At 34.8% G+C, this 20,706-nt stretch overlaps 3 protein-coding genes across 3 annotated transcripts in view; 1 reads left to right on the forward strand and 2 right to left on the reverse strand.

Moving 5' to 3' along the window:
• PLEKHA3 (pleckstrin homology domain containing A3) overlaps positions 1–220 on the reverse strand; it is a 15,826-nt gene extending 15,606 nt beyond the window's left edge. The window contains exon 1 of the mRNA XM_026075769.1: positions 124–220. The gene's annotated coding sequence lies outside the window, so the exon portion shown is untranslated. The remainder of the gene's footprint in view (positions 1–123) is intronic.
• FKBP7 (FK506 binding protein 7) lies at positions 1–5,561 on the forward strand (the record flags this gene model as incomplete). The annotated part of the gene is made up of 4 exons (XM_026075460.1): positions 1–155; positions 1,802–1,953; positions 4,340–4,473; positions 5,195–5,561. Coding segments are annotated over 4 exons (603 nt in total), but the record flags the coding sequence as incomplete, so codon positions are not given.
• A 90-nt stretch (positions 5,562–5,651) lies between these two features.
• PJVK (pejvakin) lies at positions 5,652–16,595 on the reverse strand. Its single transcript, XM_026075739.1, has 6 exons — positions 16,388–16,595; positions 13,771–13,966; positions 12,029–12,170; positions 11,012–11,129; positions 8,999–9,103; positions 5,652–7,603 (listed from the first exon to the last, which is right to left on the reverse strand). Exons 1-6 carry the CDS (start codon positions 16,593–16,595, stop codon positions 7,302–7,304), a joined length of 1,071 nt encoding a protein of 356 aa, XP_025931524.1. The 3' UTR covers positions 5,652–7,301.
• Positions 16,596–20,706: the final 4,111 nt, after the last annotated feature.

Consider the following 20,706-nt stretch of genomic DNA (forward strand, 5'->3'; position numbering starts at 1 on the left):
CTGGCGGCCCCGGCGCGGGCCGAGGCCGCGGAGGAGGTGAGGGTGGAGGTGCTGCACGTCCCCGAGCAGTGCAGCACCCGGAGCAAGAAGGGCGACCTGCTGAACGCGCACTACGACGGCTACCTGGCCAGCGACGGCTCCCGGTTCTACTGCAGGTGGGTGAGGGCGGCGCCGGGCGCCCCGGGAGCGGCGGGCAAGGCCGGGCCGGGGCCGGGGCCGGGGCCCTCCTGCGCTCACCGCCCCACTCGGCGGCCCCGCCTCGCCCGGCGGAAGCGCCCCGTGCTTTCACGGCCCGGACGCGGCTTGGAAACAAAACGAGAACTGCATTAAAGCAACCTGAACAGTTTCCCCATCTCAGCTTGTCGTTTCGTAAGTCGAGCGCTGAAAGTGCTGGGTTTTAGCAAGGATAAAAAGATACCTGTGCTGAAATCCGCTTATGCTGGGTTGCTCGAGGTGAGAGCGAGGTCTGAACCTGAAGGTCGTTAGGTGACATGCACAGCTCAGGGAACTGAGAAACCTCTTTGCGAACCCGTAATTGCACCTAAAATGGAGAACCCCTTTGCTAAAAGAAAAAAGACGTGCAGATTGTCACCTCCCTTGTTCTGTGCTGAAATCTGTAGACAAATCTCAATTTTGGGGGGGAAACTACTGGCAAGGACATAGATTGACCTGAGAAATCTGAGCATTTTTGTCAGAAATTTGAGTACAGTGTACACTTTATACTTTTACAGATAGCACTGTGCAGTGCAGCCACGTTACACTAGTGGTTTGCAATATTTCTGCCACCTCCCTGCCTTCTCCTCCTCTGTGCTGCCTTCTTCTTTGCCCCAGTGTTAGCATTTATGCTTTTGCCTCTTCATTTCACCCCATCCATCCATCTTCAGGCTGTTTCAGTTTGCCTTATCTTTCTTTGCACAGAAATTCTTGTGCAAAAACTTTATTTTTACAATGCCTCACTTTTAATGTTGGTGTGTCCTATTAGTCAGGCAGGACTCGCCTGCTCAGAACTATATGGGAGAGGCTTTTCTCTCTTTTAGGTACCTGCCTCATTCCTTACCCGTATTTTGACAAGTCTTTTAGACAGTAGCSTAGTTTATTACACAATCTTGATTCATCTCCCATTTGTATGATCTAAGGAAAATACACAGCATATACAGTAACTTTAACTTTCGAGCTATGTGCTGCTGTGCACAGCTCACTATAGCTCCCCCCCCTGGGGCTACCTCATATGACCAGAAGCTGGGTCAAACACTGAACATCTTAACTGCGCAGAGAGGTGGGTGGTATGTACTGCAGCCAAGACTGCCAGATCACCATGACGCTCGCCTGCGTGCTCCACCCCACCCCATCCCATCCCACAACCCTGTGGTGAGAACTCTTGAAGATATTTTCGCTTCTGAGCAGTGACTTGATCTCAGCACTCCTCCTCTCCCAGACTTTCTGCAGCAGCACCTTGTGACTGTCAGATCTATGAAGTTTCTGGCGTGGAGTGTGTATGATCGGAAAGACTGGATCTTTCTCTCTTCTCTCCCCTCCCCCCCCCTTTTTTTAAGAAGTCAGGTTTTTACTTTTTCTTTGATTTCAAAGGGAGGTTGCATTTTACATGTCTCAAGATCTGACCCTCAATGAATGATAGACATAGCAGAAAAATAGCATTAGTACTTCAAATATCATTCTACTCTATTTGTGTTTTAATAATCTAATGCATCTTTTTAGTGTGACTGCTAACAGTAAAGTTACTTTCTTAAAAAATATATGAATAATGAATTCATTGTTATCCACTCACAATTTTTTTTAATAGTCGGACGCAAAATGAAGGTCACCCAAAATGGTTCGTTCTGGGTGTTGGACAAGTCATAAAAGGGTTAGATATTGCTATGATGAATATGTGTCCTGGAGAAAAACGGAAGGTGACCATTCCTCCATCATTAGCATATGGACAGCAAGGATACGGTAAAAGAAAAGTTTTAATACTGAACTTCGTGTCTTTTCTCTGTTTTAGTTACATTTTCAAATGAACATTTAGTATTGTAAATGACTTGGTAAGAATTGGCCCACCATTATTTTTGGAGGGTGCTTAAGGTGATGACTTCAGTGGGACCTAATCCTGCTCGTTCCTGTGCAGTTTGAGCAGTCCTTACCATAGACCCACAGCCAGGCCTTGCAGTTTGTATCAGAATTCAGTACTATGAGGCACCTGACATGTTTCTCTGAGTATTGCCACAATGCCAAAAATTGACAGCAAAAGGAAGATCTTTTTCTGGCATCCATACAAGCAGTTTTTGTCTTACTGTATTATATTCTGTTCATGTTTACTTTCTATTATGTGAATGCTACCTGCCTAACCTTTTAATGAAATCCTGCATTTTCTGAGCAAAATGGAATATGATCCACTGCATGCCACTGAATCAGTTTAACTAGAAATCATTTCTTTAAAAGACTGCTTACATTCTGGGTAGTTAATGGACAATGTCATGACTACATAATAATTGCAATAATACAATGCATGAAATGGGGGTTGAATTTCTGATACTTACATGTGCAGTATATAAAAATAAATAGATAAAATAGATAATTCCAGTCCTAGTCTTACGCACTGTTTCAGCACTCTAATTTTAGATATTTTAAATTCATCTCTAACTTGGGTGTTGTAGTTTCCATGAATAGGTAACTCCTGCTGTATGGTCATAACTTCGTAATGGTGTTGTGTCAGAATCCCATGAACCAGTTTCATCTGTGATACAATTCCACTGCGGCCAGCAAAGCTTACTAGCAATGAGTTTTGCCTCTGAGCATAAACAATGTTTAATAAGCAAGTCTTGTAACAATAAGGAAAAACACTTGGTACCAAACAGAAGTGTTCTTAAAATCTAATACTAGTTGTAACGATTTGTTCTAGGTAGGACTTCGAGAAAGTATTTTTTTCCTACAACATTCCTGTCCTCTGTCTCAGCGTATTCCTGCATGCTGGGGAAGATGCCTGCCTAATCTTGAATTAGAAAAGATGCATGTGGCTTTTTAGGTCTTTACATATCTTTTCCTGTTGGTATGTATATTCTTAAAAACTACTGGCACTGAATTCTAGTATTGTATCTTTCTTTCATAAGTAGTGTAGAAACCATAGCATATATTGAGATATATTTAAAATTTCTACACATTTAAAGCTTGTAAGATCAAAATCTTTTGAACTCTGAAACCTATCACTTTATTATAGATATTTTAGATGAGAAGTGCAAGTAATAGTTTTGTTTGCCTTCTGTTTATAAACAAAGTAGATTCTTTACCTGTTCTCCAGCTTGAAGGATGGGCACAAGTTCAAAATTAACTTCTGTCAAAATTCTGAGGTTACAATGTCATACTCACTAGCTTTAGCTAAAGATAGAAGCAACTTGCATGTTTACATTTTAATTGTACACTGCATGATTTTTAGACGCTGTTTTGGCTTGATTTTTACACCCTGTTAGTTTGTTCCTGGTTTTTTTCAGTATCCTGTGTGAGGTTTATTTTATTTTATTTTATTTTATTTTATGGCCAGATGCACGGTACAATGACCTGTGTTTATAGGCAGTTTCTTTTACATCAGATATCGGATAATGCTTTGACACAAGAATAATGAAGCCTACCATAGTTTCTTTTCTGGGACCAAACAAAATATCCACTAGTTCATCTTTTTGCGAATCTGAACTTGCTTTCTGTTGCTTCTTTCTAACAGGTTGCATATTTAAAACACTATTTTGCATAATGTTTTTAACCATAGGTGTAATCTCATAGGAAGTTTGTAAAACCTGATATTATCTGCTTGTCCCCTCAGGCAAAAATTACATACGAGCATTGCTTTAGTACTTTAATCTTTCAAAATCAGATTGGAGATATTAAATAAAGGCATATGTCTAGGGTCAATCTCTCAGTGTGAAGCCCATCATATGACAGTATGTAAAATGGTCTGGACTTCAGAAATATGATTTGTTTTTCATGATATGCAAATCCTTCTTGAAGTTGTATATATCTTAATTTAAAAAAATATCTGAATCGATATGAGCAATTTAGTTTTGGTTCAGGGAAGTATATTGTTTCCAAATCTCTCTCAAAAGTATTTTATTTAACAGTGACCTGTTCAACCAGTCGCATTTTTTGTTTTGCCAGAACCTAAACAATCCTCCCCTCTATCTGTGTAATATTTAAATTCAGGGTTTAGATTGTCATTCTGTTACCAAATTGATCTGCATATTAATACAACGTTCCATAACAGAAAAATAAGACACTTTATGTGTGCATTTGTCATGTGTGATCTCTGACCACAGTGTCTTATTTCTTAAATGCTTTTTTTTTATATTCATAGCACAGGGCAAGATTCCACCCAATGCAACATTGATCTTTGAGATTGAACTTTATGCAGTAAATAAGGGACCACGCAGTGTTGAAGCATTTAATCAAATAGACAAGGACAGTGACAAGAAGCTCTCTCAACTTGAGGTAATATGATGTAACTAATTTGGAATAGGTCATATTTATAAACCATAGATATAGTTAATTACTGTTACCTTTACATGAGCTGCCGCTGCTTCAGTTATCATGTAAAGCTTTTGTATACTTACACAGACTACACTGTGCAATGTTGACGTTTGCTTCAATATGATGGTATGCCTCAGACTTACTAGGAAACAAACTTACCTGTCTGCACAGCAGTCACAGTAGGTCATGTTTATATCGCAAGTGTGCTTGAAGGTAGCTGTGGAGTACTCCTGGCCTAAAAGCCAAAACAGTGCAGAACTCAGCACTAAAAAAATGCCTGAATATTTACTCAGTTTCTTGGACACAGTTTGTGTCCTTGGTGTTCCTGAGAAACAAGCCAGAGATTAATCTGGACTCTTTCTGCTTCTGACACTCTTTAAATTGCCAGAAAAATGATGGTACTTTTTGGATGTAGATTATTGCTTAGTACAAATTCAGAAAGTGCCAGAAGTTTTAATGGCAGCCACTTCTTGAAAATTTCTGTTATCTCTGCTAATGAGTGTTACACCCCCTCAAATTTAAAGGCTGCTTAACATTTTGGGGAGGTTTGACAAAGTTTTGCTATGGAATTTGAAATATTGGGATTTTTTAGAATATATAAAGTTATTTTGATTAGAAGTGTATCTATACACTAATTTTTGTGACACACGCAGCAAACTCAGTTTTTTTCCTTTTCTTTTAGATAAGCCAGTATTTGAAGGAAGAATTTGCAAGAGATGGCAAAAAACGTCATCCCTCAGTCCATGATGAAATCTTAGCTGATATATTCAAGAAGAATGACCATGATGGAGATGGTTTCATATCAGCAAAAGAGTACAATGTCTATCAGCATGATGAACTCTAAGTACTTACAAAATCTTTGGCTGTTTTCTGGACATTGAATTTAAAAAATTTGCAAAATAATTCTTTGTCACAGAATTTTTTACATTTTTATAGCATCTTTTTATATCTCTTAAGGTGATTGTAAAAATCTTGTTTTTAACACTCAATTAGTCAAATGTGTGATAGATTTTTACAACAGAAAGAAATAAAATTGGAAAACAGCATGATCTATTATTAGTTTTTTGTCATGTCCTAATCTACAATATTGCTCAGTGTAAATCACTGATCAAAACAGTTGTTTCTGTCCTATCGGGCACAAAAAAATGGTTCCAATACCTGTTGACATAGTTAGAAGTATTCATCAGTTCCAATACCCTGTAGAACAAAATGGGAAAACAGACTCTCAGGAGGGAAAATTTATTAAAACTCTGTAGGGTTTCTGCTGGCTTTTAGGCCAGATTCTCTAGGAATTACCATTTACTGCTTTGGAGATTTATGCAGCAAATTTAACTATTAAAAGTCTTAGAATAAATGAATGCTGTCTATAGAATTTAAAGAGAAAAACAGGTTTTTAAAGGAACATAAAATAACCTCTGTGGTGTAATACTAAGTTGAATAATTTGGTGCTCATGAAAATTCAGTATTGTAAGTGAATTTTTAAACTTTAATCTTAATAAAATTCATAATAAAATTAGCCAATTCATTCAACAGCACAAAGTTGAAAATCTATCAGATTGTGTTTTATTTGAATGAGATTGAACATGATGGGAGATGCTCTGTATAGCCATGAGTAGATATCTGGGCGTGATTCTGTTTTCCCTCACATTGAAAAAATGCGAAGAACAATTACAGTTAATATCAGACAGTAATTCTGGATAGTTGGTTGTTTCTCTTATATGAGTGTCATCATAACTCTTGAGTAACATCTTTTAATTTCTAGTGAGAAAAGTGATTGCAGTGTTATTTCAACATGTAATAATTAGATGTACATAGTGAAAATGGCAGCACAAATAAAAAGGCTTCCATACATGGCTTATCTTTAACATCATTCTAAAAGGTAGGGAAAAAAAACCAATTGTTTTCTCACTTTAAAATAGCATGAGAAGAGGCTGGATAGTATACCCATCAATAGCACTTCTAATGTGTGTTTATGGTTGTTGAGACTCAATTCTGCAGTGCCCTCTAGCGTATATATTCTCAACAACACAAACTTAAGTTTTTGCAGTTATGGTCCATGGATTAAACCTTCCCACCCGAGTATCTAGGTCTAATATTTTTATAAACATTTTCTGCTAAAAAATGTTTTCTAAACACATAACAGGCACAAAAGTCAAGAGCAGATACAATCTAAAATCCAAATGCAAAATGTGGAATGGCTGGTACTTTTTTGTAATCTAAACAAACTACTGACATATGGTAATCACATCCTAATATGAAACTCSTATCCCCAGGTTTAGTTGTTCCCTTTTATAAATGAAACGTTAGACTGAGCGAACTTTTTTAACATGTTTTTTAATCTGATACTTCAATTAAACATTCATGAGAACACTAAATTATTAACACATTTTCTCATTTTACCATCATACACCAGTGTAGATAAAGGTGCAACATCTTTGGATTTAAGAACAAGTTTGTGTAAACAGCTTATTTATAAATAAGTTCTAGCATATAATCTAACATAAAATTTAGTTTAAAAGTCCATGTTTAATTATCATGAATGATGAAACGAGAAAGTGCTAGAAAGAAGAAAAGTAAAATGTCAGGGAATGCACTAGGGCTTTTTTGAGTAATTAAAGTCATTATTTGTATTTGTGAAGCAAATCATTTGGAAATAACAGTAGTGTAATAAAATTTTTTGCACTTTCACTATTTTACATTTAAAGAACTCAAGTCAAATGTACTAATTTTGAAAAAATTGTGGCACATTTATGCCCGTGTCTGCAACAACAGGCACTTACCTAGATCAGTTACCTTATTCTCTTATGCCAGAGGTCAAAACAGGGCACAGCATGCAGTCGTACATATTTTTGTCCATTAAAAGAACATTCTAGGCATCCATAGACTGTCTCCCTTTTAGAACTTCCCATTCCACAAAGGATGCAGGGACCTTTTGGGATGTTGTTATTAAGTAAATTTATTCGGATATGAGCCCCTTCTCTGAGATAGCTTGTAGAGAGATCAGTCATGCTTGCAGCTTTTTCATAATAATCTGTAAAAAGGTCCTCCAAGTAAGTATCAGAGTTAGCAATGGTATCCACTACTCTTTTATCTGAAAAAGAATGCACAAACATAGCAATTGTTTATATTATCAATTATTTACAAAACAATCTGTTAATCTACTGGTCGTAATAACTGATTTATGAAACCATTATAAGCTTTACACATCGAAGGTTACTTTCCATCAGAAGCCTTGGGAGATGACTTTCCTTTAACTTCACAAAAGACGCTCTGAATTTTTGTGTATTACCTGTACAATACTATTATTTTAAAAAGCACCTAAAAAGATAGGCATGAGGCAAGCTCTTGAAAAATAGATGCTAAATTACAGCTGAGTACTCTCCTATTTTAATTTCTTTTTATTTTTTCATTTCTTATTTTGTTTTCCAAAGATTACAAATTATGCTTGAGTGTTTACAAAAAACAGCCAGTGCTCAAAATGTTTAGAAAATTTGAAGGGCTCCACTTTGACCTCTTACCAGATTTCTGAGCATCTAAAAACCACAGGAAGAAATCACTTCTGGAACTACTTTTCTCCTCTCTCTTCAGTGATGGACTAGTTTAGATTAAGCAACAAACTTTTAGGAAGCTACAACTAAGTGAGATGTGTTATACCCCCAAAGATCTATCCCTTACAGCAGATTGAAGCAGCACTGAAGGCTTAGACCATAAAGGCCCTGGGTTAAGAACTGGATAAATTGGAGCAAGGTCACTTAAACAGAGCATCTTTTTTTAAGGATTTATCTTCACTCTCCAATTTGCAGCTTTCCACAATACTTAGACCAAGAAGTATTCAAAAATAGGATCTTGTTCTACATTCATGTGAATAAATCYCCAAATTTGAGTGGCACATTTTCAGAGGCAGCCTGCAGAAAGTATAGTTACATACAGTGATAAAGACTTAGTTTTACCAGAACATTGTGTTCGTATCTGTTAGAGTGAGAAAAGAAAATTATGATGGTATCTTGCCCATTTCCCTGCCCTGTGAAGATACACCCCAAAGAGTGCATTCTAATACTTAAATTAACATCATTTAATATATAAACTTACTTAATCATAAAGGCTTTGCCCATGAAGTATAATTTATATGTTATGACTTGGAATTACCCAATATTGTTTGTAAACTGCAAACACATGAAACAGGTTTAATTTTAATTGAAGTTAATTGTATAAAACTCTATATCAGTTTATCATCAGCCGTACATTTTTTAAAAGATTTGAGTTTTAATGAACAACAAAACCATAAATTTATTATTTGTGAAAAAGTCAGAATATCTCAATATAACTTTCAAGAACTTTACAATCATTTTGATAGATAAGAAATTAAAATGAGGTACATTTTAATGAAATTTGCTCTTGATTATATGTTGAATCTTGCACACAAAATTAAAAATACAAGCTTCATGCATTGATCAAGACATTTAGTTATAAATATCAAATGTCATACTTCGATGAAACAGATTATTCCTCAACATCCTTAATTTGTTCAGTGAAGATGATCCAGATTTCTCTTTTTCAAATCCTCCTTTTGAAATTGGAGTCACACAGAGTTCTGTAATAAAGAAAAGTAAGTTTGTAGAAGAAATCTTTATAAAGTTTTTAGATGAAATAGAAAAATGCTAGTTGTACAACACAGCTTACCATAATATGTTTTTCTATTTTATAATAGGTTTATAAAGCTTACAGTGATAAAATAGAGCTTTGCTAATGTTTATAATGAATAGGACCACTTTCTAATACAAGTTTGCGCATAGTAATAGCTCACCGAATGAAATGCAACGGAGAGATTCAATGAGATAGAATATCAGTTAATTAATTTCAGAACTTTAGTGGTTTATAACAGCGTATTAGGTAAGATTTTTTTTTCTATTTTGCTCAATTTCTGGTCATGTTAAGGGGCCAAGACAGTCAACATCGTATAAATGGAAGTCTCACTTCTGAAGGAGAAACATGTCCATAATCTTACTTGAAACTAAAAATGAAAAATCATAAGCAAGGCTTGCTCTGAATTCTGTAGTGATCGCATTCAACACAGAATTAACGGCAAAAACTGATTTTTTAGATAAAAATAAGTGTCACCCAAGTTTCTATCCATAACTTAAAAGATTTACAGTGAAATATATGGATGGTTAATTATAAAGAACTGAAAACACATGTGTCTCAGTTGAGAATTCTCTTTAATTGTGCAAATACGAATACCAGTTTCATTGATTATTTCACTGACAATGACTTTAGCAAATCTAATGCATCTACCTACCATTGCACAAAGGTAAAGTAAAATCAAAACACTTCCAAAATTGAAATTGATGTTGAGCTTATGTAAATGAATGTAAAGAAATACTGTACTATATTAATCTCTTACTTTTAAACCCATAATTATGCCTGTTTTGGAATATATTTAAAATTTTTACAGAAATGTAAAGGTATCTCATAATTTAGCATAACTGCTCTAAAATGCAGAGTTTCTGTCACGGAAGTCAGATACTGTGTGTGCCAAATGATACGGAGCTATTTGCAACTTCTAGAACAAATAGTGTTGCATACATCTGAAGAGATAAAAACTATTTCCCAAATGATGTCTTACTGGTTTTGCTATTAAAAAAAAAAAAAATAGTGTTAACTATAGCGTCAAGCATTTTCTGTAACAGTTGACTGACTATCACAGAGATCTCTGTATTTAAGTACATGTGAAGCTGGCTGTTAAACTTTAGCTAACATTATTTAAGTCAAAAGAGAGTTTTACATTTGATATTATTAAGAATTAGATCAAACCCTAAAATTGAATTTCTGCATCATTACAAACAGTATTGATAGCACTGATAATGTTATAGTCTACAATTTAATTAGTTACAGGCTATGATAAGAAATATTGAAAAATAATGTGAATATGTAAGGTCTATCCTATCCACAAAAGAATAACTTATAGGAGCTATGTAAAATTTTGTATTTGTTTTGAGTAATTGGGGTTATTTCTTTGTAAATATCTTCAGATAACCAAATGTGGTAATGATCTATGAGACTGAAGTTAAAGCCCTGACAGAAAAAATATTGGTTTGATTTGCAAGTTCTGCGTACTTTCTTCTTTGCTTGGGGTTTTTACTTTCCCATTCTATGTGAAAATGATCAGATGGTCTTATGAGCCAGTTCCTTAAAGGCCAGAAAGTAAGGACATTATTTTTGTTCCATTCAACTGTGGGATTTAAAAAAGATAAATTTTTTAAAGGTCATACTTAACTTTTAAAACTCTTTCCATGACAGACTATTTTCTAATGTCTGCATTGTTTATCTTTTCAAGAATTGTGTCCCTTTTCAAGTCAGACTGCTTATGTTCATAAAATTAAGGAAGAGGCATTGCATTTTATGGGATTGGGGCTTATGTATACCAAGATCAAAAAAACTGTTTTAAAAACTCAGGCTTCTATAAATAATAGCAGTAATTACAGTAATGCATGTCACTTACCAAAATTACCATCCAAATGAATAAAAAGTTCAAACACACTAAATGCAATAGTTGTATGTGCAGGAAAAACAATGGCTTTGTCCCGTCCTTTACAATTTTGATCTTCAATAATGTGAAACTGTGATTTAGAAAAGTATTAAAAGAAAAAAATTTTCAAATTGAAATGAAAAAATAAACAGAATAATAGCTTAACTATATATATTGGGAATAGTAATGCAAGCAGGAACCTTTGAAATTGAACATCAAATTTCACAACTAAGGAGTTTTATATTAACAACTGTGCATGTTAACAAAGTTTGCTAAAGAGACAGTAACCTAACTTGCATCATGGTCATTGAGAATTATGTGAATGATTCATAAATACTAGTAATGGGCAAACTTCAGAAGATTTGTAAGTTGTATTATTCAAACACACCGATAATCTTGTGTGTGTGTGCATGAGAATCTTGGTCAATTCCATGTCTTTATCTTTCCAGTGACCTGATTCCCAATAAACCTTAGCTCTCTGACCACCTGAAACCAATCCCCCTATTATATCCCCTGCCTCTAACAACTCGCTCACAACCCTCAAATAAAAGGACATGTACCCAGTCCAAAGCCAACTGACGACTAGGAGAACTTTCAAGAGCATATAAAACAGGGAGCAAGACGCTGACCGTTGTATTAATAACAACCCGAAGTTGTAATGAGTTATAGAAGATGAACGTAATAATGAAAGATATGTTTATTGGAGGTTGAAAGTAAAAAGAAGTAATTTCCACATTTTTGCTGAGACTTCACTCAAAGCAATGGCTCATTGCCTAGTCATCCTTTCATGAATTTCCCATCCCTCATTCACAAAAGCAATACTAATAAAAAACAAGTTCTAATTCAATTTACATCAGTGCAATAATATTGATTTACTTTAGAGTCTTTCAGAGATTACATCAGTAAAAATGTGATTAAATCCAACCATAAACATCTATAAAGATGAACTTTTTTTTTTTTTAGTTACAAAACTTTGACAAACATATTTACCCTCATTGTCTCTCCACGCATTCCAGTATGGACAGTTAATGAGCACTGCCTTGTAGTTCTAATACTTTCCATGACCACGCACAAAATTTCCATCCTACTTTTTCTTGATTGATGAACTAGACAATGATCAAAATTTATTTTTCTAAAATCAAGAGGCAGGAAGGAAATTCAGAGATTAGTAGCAATTTACAAAGCAGCTAATATAATTAGTAACTTTAAACCAGTAAATCACCGTAACTTCTGTCTCGTATCTGTGAAACAGCTGGCTGAGGAGGTCTCAGGAACCTTAACGTTGATTTTTAGTGACTGGGAGCAGAAGCACCAAAAAAATTCAGAGAAAGCTAATAATGTACCAATGTTAAAAAGGGTAAGTGGACATCCTAGAAAATTATAAGTCTATCCTCCTGACACTGTTCTTAAGTACAGTTAAGTAACTGTCAACACAGACACTAATTAATATAGATTTTTTTAAGAGGTATGTAATTAATGTCAGCCAATAAGGGTTTATGGAAACCAGATCTTTTTTAATACAGTTATGAGTCCAATTAATAAAAGCAATAACTTTAATGCTATACTTTGGGGTTCTATAAAGCATTTGAGCATAGAATATTTTGATTAGAAAACTAAAACATACATACAGAAGCTGGCATATACTAAATGGATTAAAATCTGGCTAATTGACAGGTGTCAAAAAGTAACTATAAACATGGAATGTTCATCAAACAAGTGCATTTCTAGAGGATCTCTACAGGCACTGGTTTTTAGTCTTGTAATAGTAAATATTTTTATCAAGAAACAAGAACACACACCCCCAATTATTAATGATAATGTTTGGAGGTTACAAACAAAGGAAAAGGTAAGTATAGTACAAGACAGGGTTACAGATACAAAATGACCTGCACCACTCAATAAATAAGTAGAAGCAAGCAATATATATTTGAATATACCAAATGTCAAGCTATGCACAGTGAGTAATTTACTGGGATGCAACACTGGGATTCACAGGGGCAACACGGTGACCAGGCAGTAATCCTTGAACGTATAAACAGAAGAATATCACCTAAAAGTAAACGCATTATATACCTATGAGTTTGGCATTTGCACCAACACTACAGGAACGCTGAGTTCAGTTTCAGTGTCCACAGTTCAAAAAAGGTGTTTTAAAAATTGGACTGTGTTTAGAGAAGAACCGTAGCACATAATGAAAAAAACTCAAGCAGATAAATCTGTTTTGCTTTTCAAAGGAAAGGTTGAGTAATAACCTCAAAAAATCCTGAAGTACCTACACTGGCAATAATTTTGGCAACATATGGTTCTCCAGTTCATCAGATGAAGGCAGAGGAATGATCCTATTTCTGAAAGCTGAAGGTAGATAATGTCATTTAAAGTAAATTTTGAATTTTCAGTAGTGTAGAATAACATACATAAGGGTTTTGATGAACTCTTCCTCTCTAGATATTATTTAATACCTTTCTTCCTAAAGGATGCACTGTAATTCAAAGACTTAATCCAGAAGAAGTCTATAGCCTCTGTTATGCAGAAGGTCGTGTGTCTAATCACAGTGATCTAACCTGAGACTCTTTAGACCTTTAAGAAGCTTTAAAAACTATTGTGACTGTTATTGATTGCCTAAAAATAATCAAAACCTAACTATTTCTGTATTAATGTGATTTTGTTCAGAGGTTCAACCTAACTGCACAAAATTTAATTATGGAACCAGAAAACAATATATATAATGTAACCTTGTATTAAGTTCTTTAAGTAGTGTTGGTACTTCAACCTCATGTTTGGTCACTATGCCAAATGAAGCTTTAAAGGCAATAGAATCTGATCCAGCAACATCAAAACCAACATCGTTCATTATCTGATTTCCTCTTCTACCACTGAGCGAAACATCTGATTTATCTTCATAGTTGAGCAACTGGTAGGATGAGACACCTGAGTAAAAGAAGATAGTCACTGTATTGAAGAGTCTGAATGCAGTATTTTTATATAGCGTTCTACATTTGTAGACAATGATTATCTTAAATTTTTAATAGAATAAATTTAAAAACAGAGTAAATTGTACTGTTCTTACAGTGCTTAACCTGAAACTTTATTCTTTTGATGTGAGATTCACACCAACATGGTGCACTTAGTTATCAGTGTTACTACCGATTACTACTAATTGGAAAAGAGGTTGTTAGGGGTGTAAGGGATTCCTGTGCCTCTCATTAGCAGAGCTGTGCCCACAGTCTTGCATGTGACATGTCCTAGACATGTGACTGTGATTAGGGCTATTTCTATATTTGTGTATGTATGGGTGAAAGTACTTTAGGAGAATTAATGGTAAGTATGCTGTTTCTTTGCATAAGCAGATAAGCAGTGGTCTGGGTTTAATGACAGAGACTCTGAAACACAAAGAAAATGACTTCATGGAGACCACACAGAGTATCAAATCTAGGAACAAACTGAAAGCCAGCCTAGCCACTGTAGATGTCATGTCACTTTACTAATTACTTGAGTATGGCGTTGGTACTACACAATTCCTTGTGCAGACTTGCACTACATAGGTAATTTTTCCTTCTTTCTATTTTTTTGTCCAAATCAAATTTTTTAAGTTACTTACAAATATTTCCCATGTAAATAAAGTTAGTGATTTCTGAATTTTGTATAGGTATGTAGTACAAATGAACCTAAATTTGTTCTTCATTTCTGCAATAAATGAATGAAACTTAGGCCTGCCAGTAACATTAATTTTGCCTTTTACCTGACATGTGACAATTAGAAAGACTTACCACACTTTCCATATGGTAAGGGTATATACCTAATGTTTCCAGAGACTATGTCAGTTTATTTTGAAGGAAAACAATAGACCAATTCTGACTTACTTGAAAGTTTGCATGCATTTATTGTAAAATAAAAGGGTAGCTTCAAAGCATTTTTATAATGCTTTCCCTGTACCTTTCAACATATTTCTGTTATGCTACCAGAAAAAAAAAAAAAGAACTTGTTGGTTGCCATGTTAATATGAATAGAGCAGATAAAATACAGGCATTAGGCATCTAAATACATTTGATAATCARGGTTTTATGCCATCCTTTTTGATTCTTTGAAGGTTTTTTGATAAAGTGACATTATAAAATCACCTAGTATAAATCCTATTTATTTTTAACAACAAAAAGTTTCATATATTTTTTATAATGCTGAGAAGATTGAAAATGCTTGTATTTATTACAAAAAAATGGAAATTCAATTACAAAGTTATTTCCTTATGTTAAAGGATAGTACATTCTGCTCATGACATCTAACCTTTACAGAAAAGACTGTTAAGGTTTTTTCAGACTTTTTAATGAGATTTTACAACCTTTTATTCAGACTTTTTAATGAGATTCTGCAATGTTTTACTCAGCCAAGTAAGCTAGCTGACTTGTCTTGAATGTAGTAGGACTAATAGGATTAGCAGGATTCTAATATTTTTCATCTTGCTTTTGTCCCGATATCACCTGTATGTGGGGTCAACTGATATTTCTGTCTTCCTGTACACATACTGCCTTGTCTTAGTAAAATTTCTAATTCTTTTTTTTAATGAGCTATTTTTTATTTTGGAAAATAAAGCAATGAAAATATTTCAGAAAATATAGCATGTAGATATTAATTACATGGACTTTTCAAAGAAAAAGAGGGGAAATAAATACAGGCAGTATAGTTCAATTTTGCAGCTTCTAATTCTGATAGAATCTCCTCAAACATTATGGTATTTCACAGCAAAGGCAATTTAAACACAGTTAAATTCTTTAAATATATGAGAAAGATTACAAACATGGAAAAAACTTTTGAAAATCCCATTGCTTCAGTCAGATAGCTGTTGTCAAATGTTTGGGCCTGTGTAGAGGCCAATTCAGTAAGTCAGCACAAGGGAATGCAAGCATGAAATAACTGCAGAACTGAGACCATTGGCTCAGTTGTGTCATAGATATTCAAAAGTGAATATATAGAGCAAGGTGAATATTAAAACATACAAATTTTAAGTAGCAATTAAGCAACATACATTAATACATTTATCAGGAATCTCTTGTGATTTTTGAAAAAACATAAGGCTTAACTGAAGTTGTTATGTATTAGTACAGAAAATAAAAAGGGTTGTCAATATAATTGATTTTTTCACACTTTTTCCAGAAAGTCATGTTTTGTATTTCAATCAATATTTGACTTGTACTTTTTTCCTAAATATTTATTACATGAGTAACAGAGATGAACTTTCTTACAAATGTGCTAAAGAACCATCATACTACCGGTACAAGGTTCAACTATAACTACTGTTCTGTATTTACTGAAAAACATACATTTTTCAGCTTTAAAGAAAGATAGAAAACTTACCCGCAGAAATTTCTTTCTCCCCTTGAAGGATGTCTTTTAATGTGAATGGTGTTGAAGCAAATTTAGACTTTTTTGAAAGACATTTTCTTTTCTTAATTACAAGACTCAGAGGTTGGTATTTATCAGCTTCACTGAGACTGGGCACAGGAACTAATCTTCCTCCATCACCAACCTGTTTAACAAAGTTTTTGGTTGCAGCAGCAAACATATTATGGCATTAGTAATGATAATAATAAAAAGCTCTGTATCAGCTGTAACTTCCAAACCTGAAACCCATGTTCAAATTGTTTGCAATATTCTTTCAAACAAATTAATACAACCAAAAAAAAGCTGTCAAACTTTTTTATAAAGCAAGTTATTTTTTTACTTGGAAAGAACCAACAGCATCTTAACTACGCAGCTTCTAAAGTGTATTGCTCAAGACCTCTCTCAAAGACCTCCAGTTAAGCTCTCTAATTCTGTGTAATGAATAATGAATTACCAGTGTAAACTGATAGGGGAAAGGTTGCCCTTTCCTCAGCAGTTTAATGCTGCTGTTTGAAAACCAAAATTATAATTTTAGAAACAAAAGATTGTAAATTCTGCAGTCTTTAGTTTCCTGTTAGCACGTTATTTACTCTTTATTGTATCCTTGCTGCAGTAGAATTCCAGCATGTTTCGCCAACGGTGAACAAAGCAGTCCAGGAGACCTCCTAAATTACGCATTTGTGAAAGCTGGTAGGTCTGCTGAGGTGGTATTTCCTTTCAATAGCAGTTGCATAACACACCTCTAAAACAGCTCAGACTGTGTGTAAATAGTGTGCCAGTCTTTGGAAACACCTGGGCCAAAGCAGAAGACTAGTGATGGCTGGGGTCAGGGTGGAGAATAGGTGGGCGTTCATTATATTTTAGTGTCTCCTCAGGTGTAACCCCAATACCCTCATCCTAGGGATTCAGCTGTCTGTGATCCAGGGCCTAGTTTTGACACAGACTAGTTACACAGAATTGGATCAGACTTCTAAGGAATTTGCTGAGTTGTGAAAAAGAACTGTGAGAAAGTATATAAAACAGAATCGTGCAAAATAAGACAAGTAAAATTGCAGACCAAGGTGAGATCATTGATACAGGATTAGGGAGCAGCTCAAGGATTCAAGAAAAAAACACCAGTGTAAAATGGTATAAAAATCCTAAAGAAGAGAAAGGGATTCAGTAGACAGCAACTTGGAGAATCTGTGACAGAGGCAGCCTGAGCTGACCCTGTCTCATATACACGATAACTGTTCAGCCAGCAGAGATACTTACTTGTCTTTCAAGAGTGTTTAGCCTTGTAGTACATCTTCCAGGTACTACTTTTGCAGTCACAGCAGGTAAAACATCAGGCACAGGCTTGTAATGTTACACTTCAGTATGAATATTATCACTGGTTGCTGGTTGACAGGTTTTGTTTAGTTGGGTTTTTTTACACTGGGGATTTCATTTGAAAGCATTTTAAGAACTATTTTAATGATACGATCATTTATTTAATGATTTAACATGTTTCAAATTAGTTCTTTTCCATACTTCCATAACCATGTTTAAATGTTTAGATTTTTAGGAAGTTCAATAAAAAGGCAAAAAGATGAATATGGTGCCTTGGCTATTTAAGATATTCTTTCCACAAGATGAAAGGAAAGGCTGCCAGAGCTTCCTGCTTACTCTAGAGGGTGCTGAAAAATCTAAGCTGGCTATAGGCTTTGAACTAAAATCATGTGAAACACTGCAACTCAACTGACTGTAGTCCATATTACACTGCACTAAGAAAAACTATACATATTTACTTAAAGCACATTAACAGAACTTAAAAATTATAAGAGGAAGGAAAAGCTAAGAAAATTCTTACATTAAAATTGCCCATTCTGTCTTGATTTAGATTTGTCCTGTATATTTCTTATGATAACTATATGTGAAGATACTATCATTTCTAATGGATATTAAGCTCAGTGGGCACTGTTTATTCAATATCTATTTGTATTTGTCTTGTTTAGTATGTCATCACAGATCATATTCAGTTCAATCCTAGCACCAATTCTGACAATTAATAGTTTCATTTGATATGTTTGTGGTACTGATGTTACTCCATCACCCTATAATGCTGCAGAATACACTTGTCAGAGTAGTGTCTGTATCATCCTCATACTTCAGATCAGAGAACTGGACTGCAATTAAATTAATGTCACCATGTTCCAAAAACATTCACTAATTTTGTACATCCAAGTTAAGATACCTAAGAACCTTTTTTCAGTACTAGACATTTTATAATACTTATATCTGGCATACAGGTGTAGCTATGATTGTTCAGCATTTCTGCAGCCCTGGCTCTGTCTCATTTTGGGCAACCAGTAAATGAAAAACATGCTGTGTATACATTATGCCTGAGTCAGCACTTGAATAAAATCTTGCCTTGCAGACTTGTGTAGATGAAAATCCTTCCTCATACACAGGTTCAAGGCTACCTTTGAGGAGTGCCAGGACTGGACCCTACATTACCCCTTAGCAAAGAGTCATGTAACTAAAGTGACTGTGAACCCCGTCTGCTCTTGCRACATAGCATCCATTGTAGAAGAGCAAAAGGACCTTCTGGGCAGGCTGAGCTTAGGCTACCTTTATACGTTACAGGAGCTAGGTCACACTTGAACCCTTACCGTGATGCAGGATCCCTAAAACAATAACCTTTTCCTTAAGTGATCTGCTCTGAATCATACAAGAACTCATTGTTAGTGTCAGAGAAAATCATTCCTTCAGTTTCCTTGGTCATGAGAACCCACTTTCTCTTCATGTTACCCCCTCTCTCTGTGGTTACATACCCTCCAACCTTTGCAAAAAAAAAAAAAAAAAAGAAGAAGAGAGAGAGAGAAGAAAAATCTTACTAGCAAGAGCGTCATTCACCAATTGATCTGCAGAGCAGGTTCATCATGCATATAGCCAGAAGATGGGATTCTGTGCAAGAAAAAAAAAAGAAGTGATGTAAAGACATAGTAGATATTCTCTATTTTTAATACATTTTCTGCCTCGATAACTCTAGTTTAACTCTGTTCTCTGCTCCTAACTGCTCCTAACACTCAGTTCTGTTTCTGTTCAAGTTGTCCATCCCTGGTAGAGTGGAGTGGTCTGTAAGTTTGTCTTTTAAGGACATCACAAGCCTCAACATAGGGAGCAGTAAGGTAGCTTATTCAGGTCTGTGTTTTCCAGTTTCCTTGCTATGACCTTCACCTGGATTAATAGATAAAAAAAAATTTCCATTATTCTTAAATATGACAGCATGATTTATGGCTGTTTTACCAATGTGACTAAGACCATACAGCTATTCTTAGCTGATTTTTGGAGTACAATGGTACCAAGACCCTTTGGACTTTATGTGAAGCAGTCTTTGCCTTTTAGTGTACCCCTGTGTAATTTGTTTATGTGGCCTTTGCTTCTGCTAAAAGCATTCTTTTCAGACATCTGAATGGCTATTTTGCCATATTTATTTTGCTATTCAGTTATTACTGAAATAATAACTGTGACTGTAATAATAAAGAATGAATGAGTTTTTGTAACCAAAGACTAACTATTGAAAGGGAAGCTTACAGATGGAACAGAACTAAATCCTTCATGGAGTTGGGTCTAACCTTTGTATCTCTAAGAACTGGCAGTTCAGAAGGGATGGAGATTACCTGAATATTTACTTGAGCATGAGTCAGGGTCTGCTTATAAGACAAGAGTTTACAGTGACTTACAGAATAGAAACATTTCTAGAAACTGGTATTTATTTTCTTTTAATCAAAACAGAACATGACAAATTCAGAACTCATTCATGTGGCTAGTTTCCATTAGTAGTTCCTAATGCATTGTCAGTGTTGCTTCTTTTCCTCATTTCATTTTAAAAGAATATCTATTAGTGCATTTATTTATTGGATCCTCAACATACATTATGCACACTTGGAACACAAAACAAAATACTTTCTTTTAAATTCTTTATATTCAAATATTGAAATGCAATTTCAGTTTTCTACTGCAAGTTAATACCATGTTTATAAAAGGAGTCTGTCAGCTTCAACAGACAATTATCTAGTCAGGTTTTACAGCAAAATTTTAAGGGCATAGGTTTACAGAAAATATTTAAAAGCCTTATTAAGGCTAGGGATTAAAAGTGGTATCCTATATAATAATGTTTTTGTCATGTCACTCTGAAATCTGCAAGCAAATGAGTTTTCAGATGACATCAACATTTAAACAGAATCAGCACAGGTAATATTTTAATTACTCATTAAAATAATGCATATAATGCACTTAATAAACTTGCCTCCTTTGAGAAACTATTT

This window comes from Apteryx rowi, unplaced genomic scaffold (genome assembly GCF_003343035.1).
Source record: "Apteryx rowi isolate R43461 unplaced genomic scaffold, aptRow1 scaffold_110, whole genome shotgun sequence".
In the NCBI taxonomy this organism is placed as follows: domain Eukaryota; kingdom Metazoa; phylum Chordata; class Aves; order Apterygiformes; family Apterygidae; genus Apteryx; species Apteryx rowi.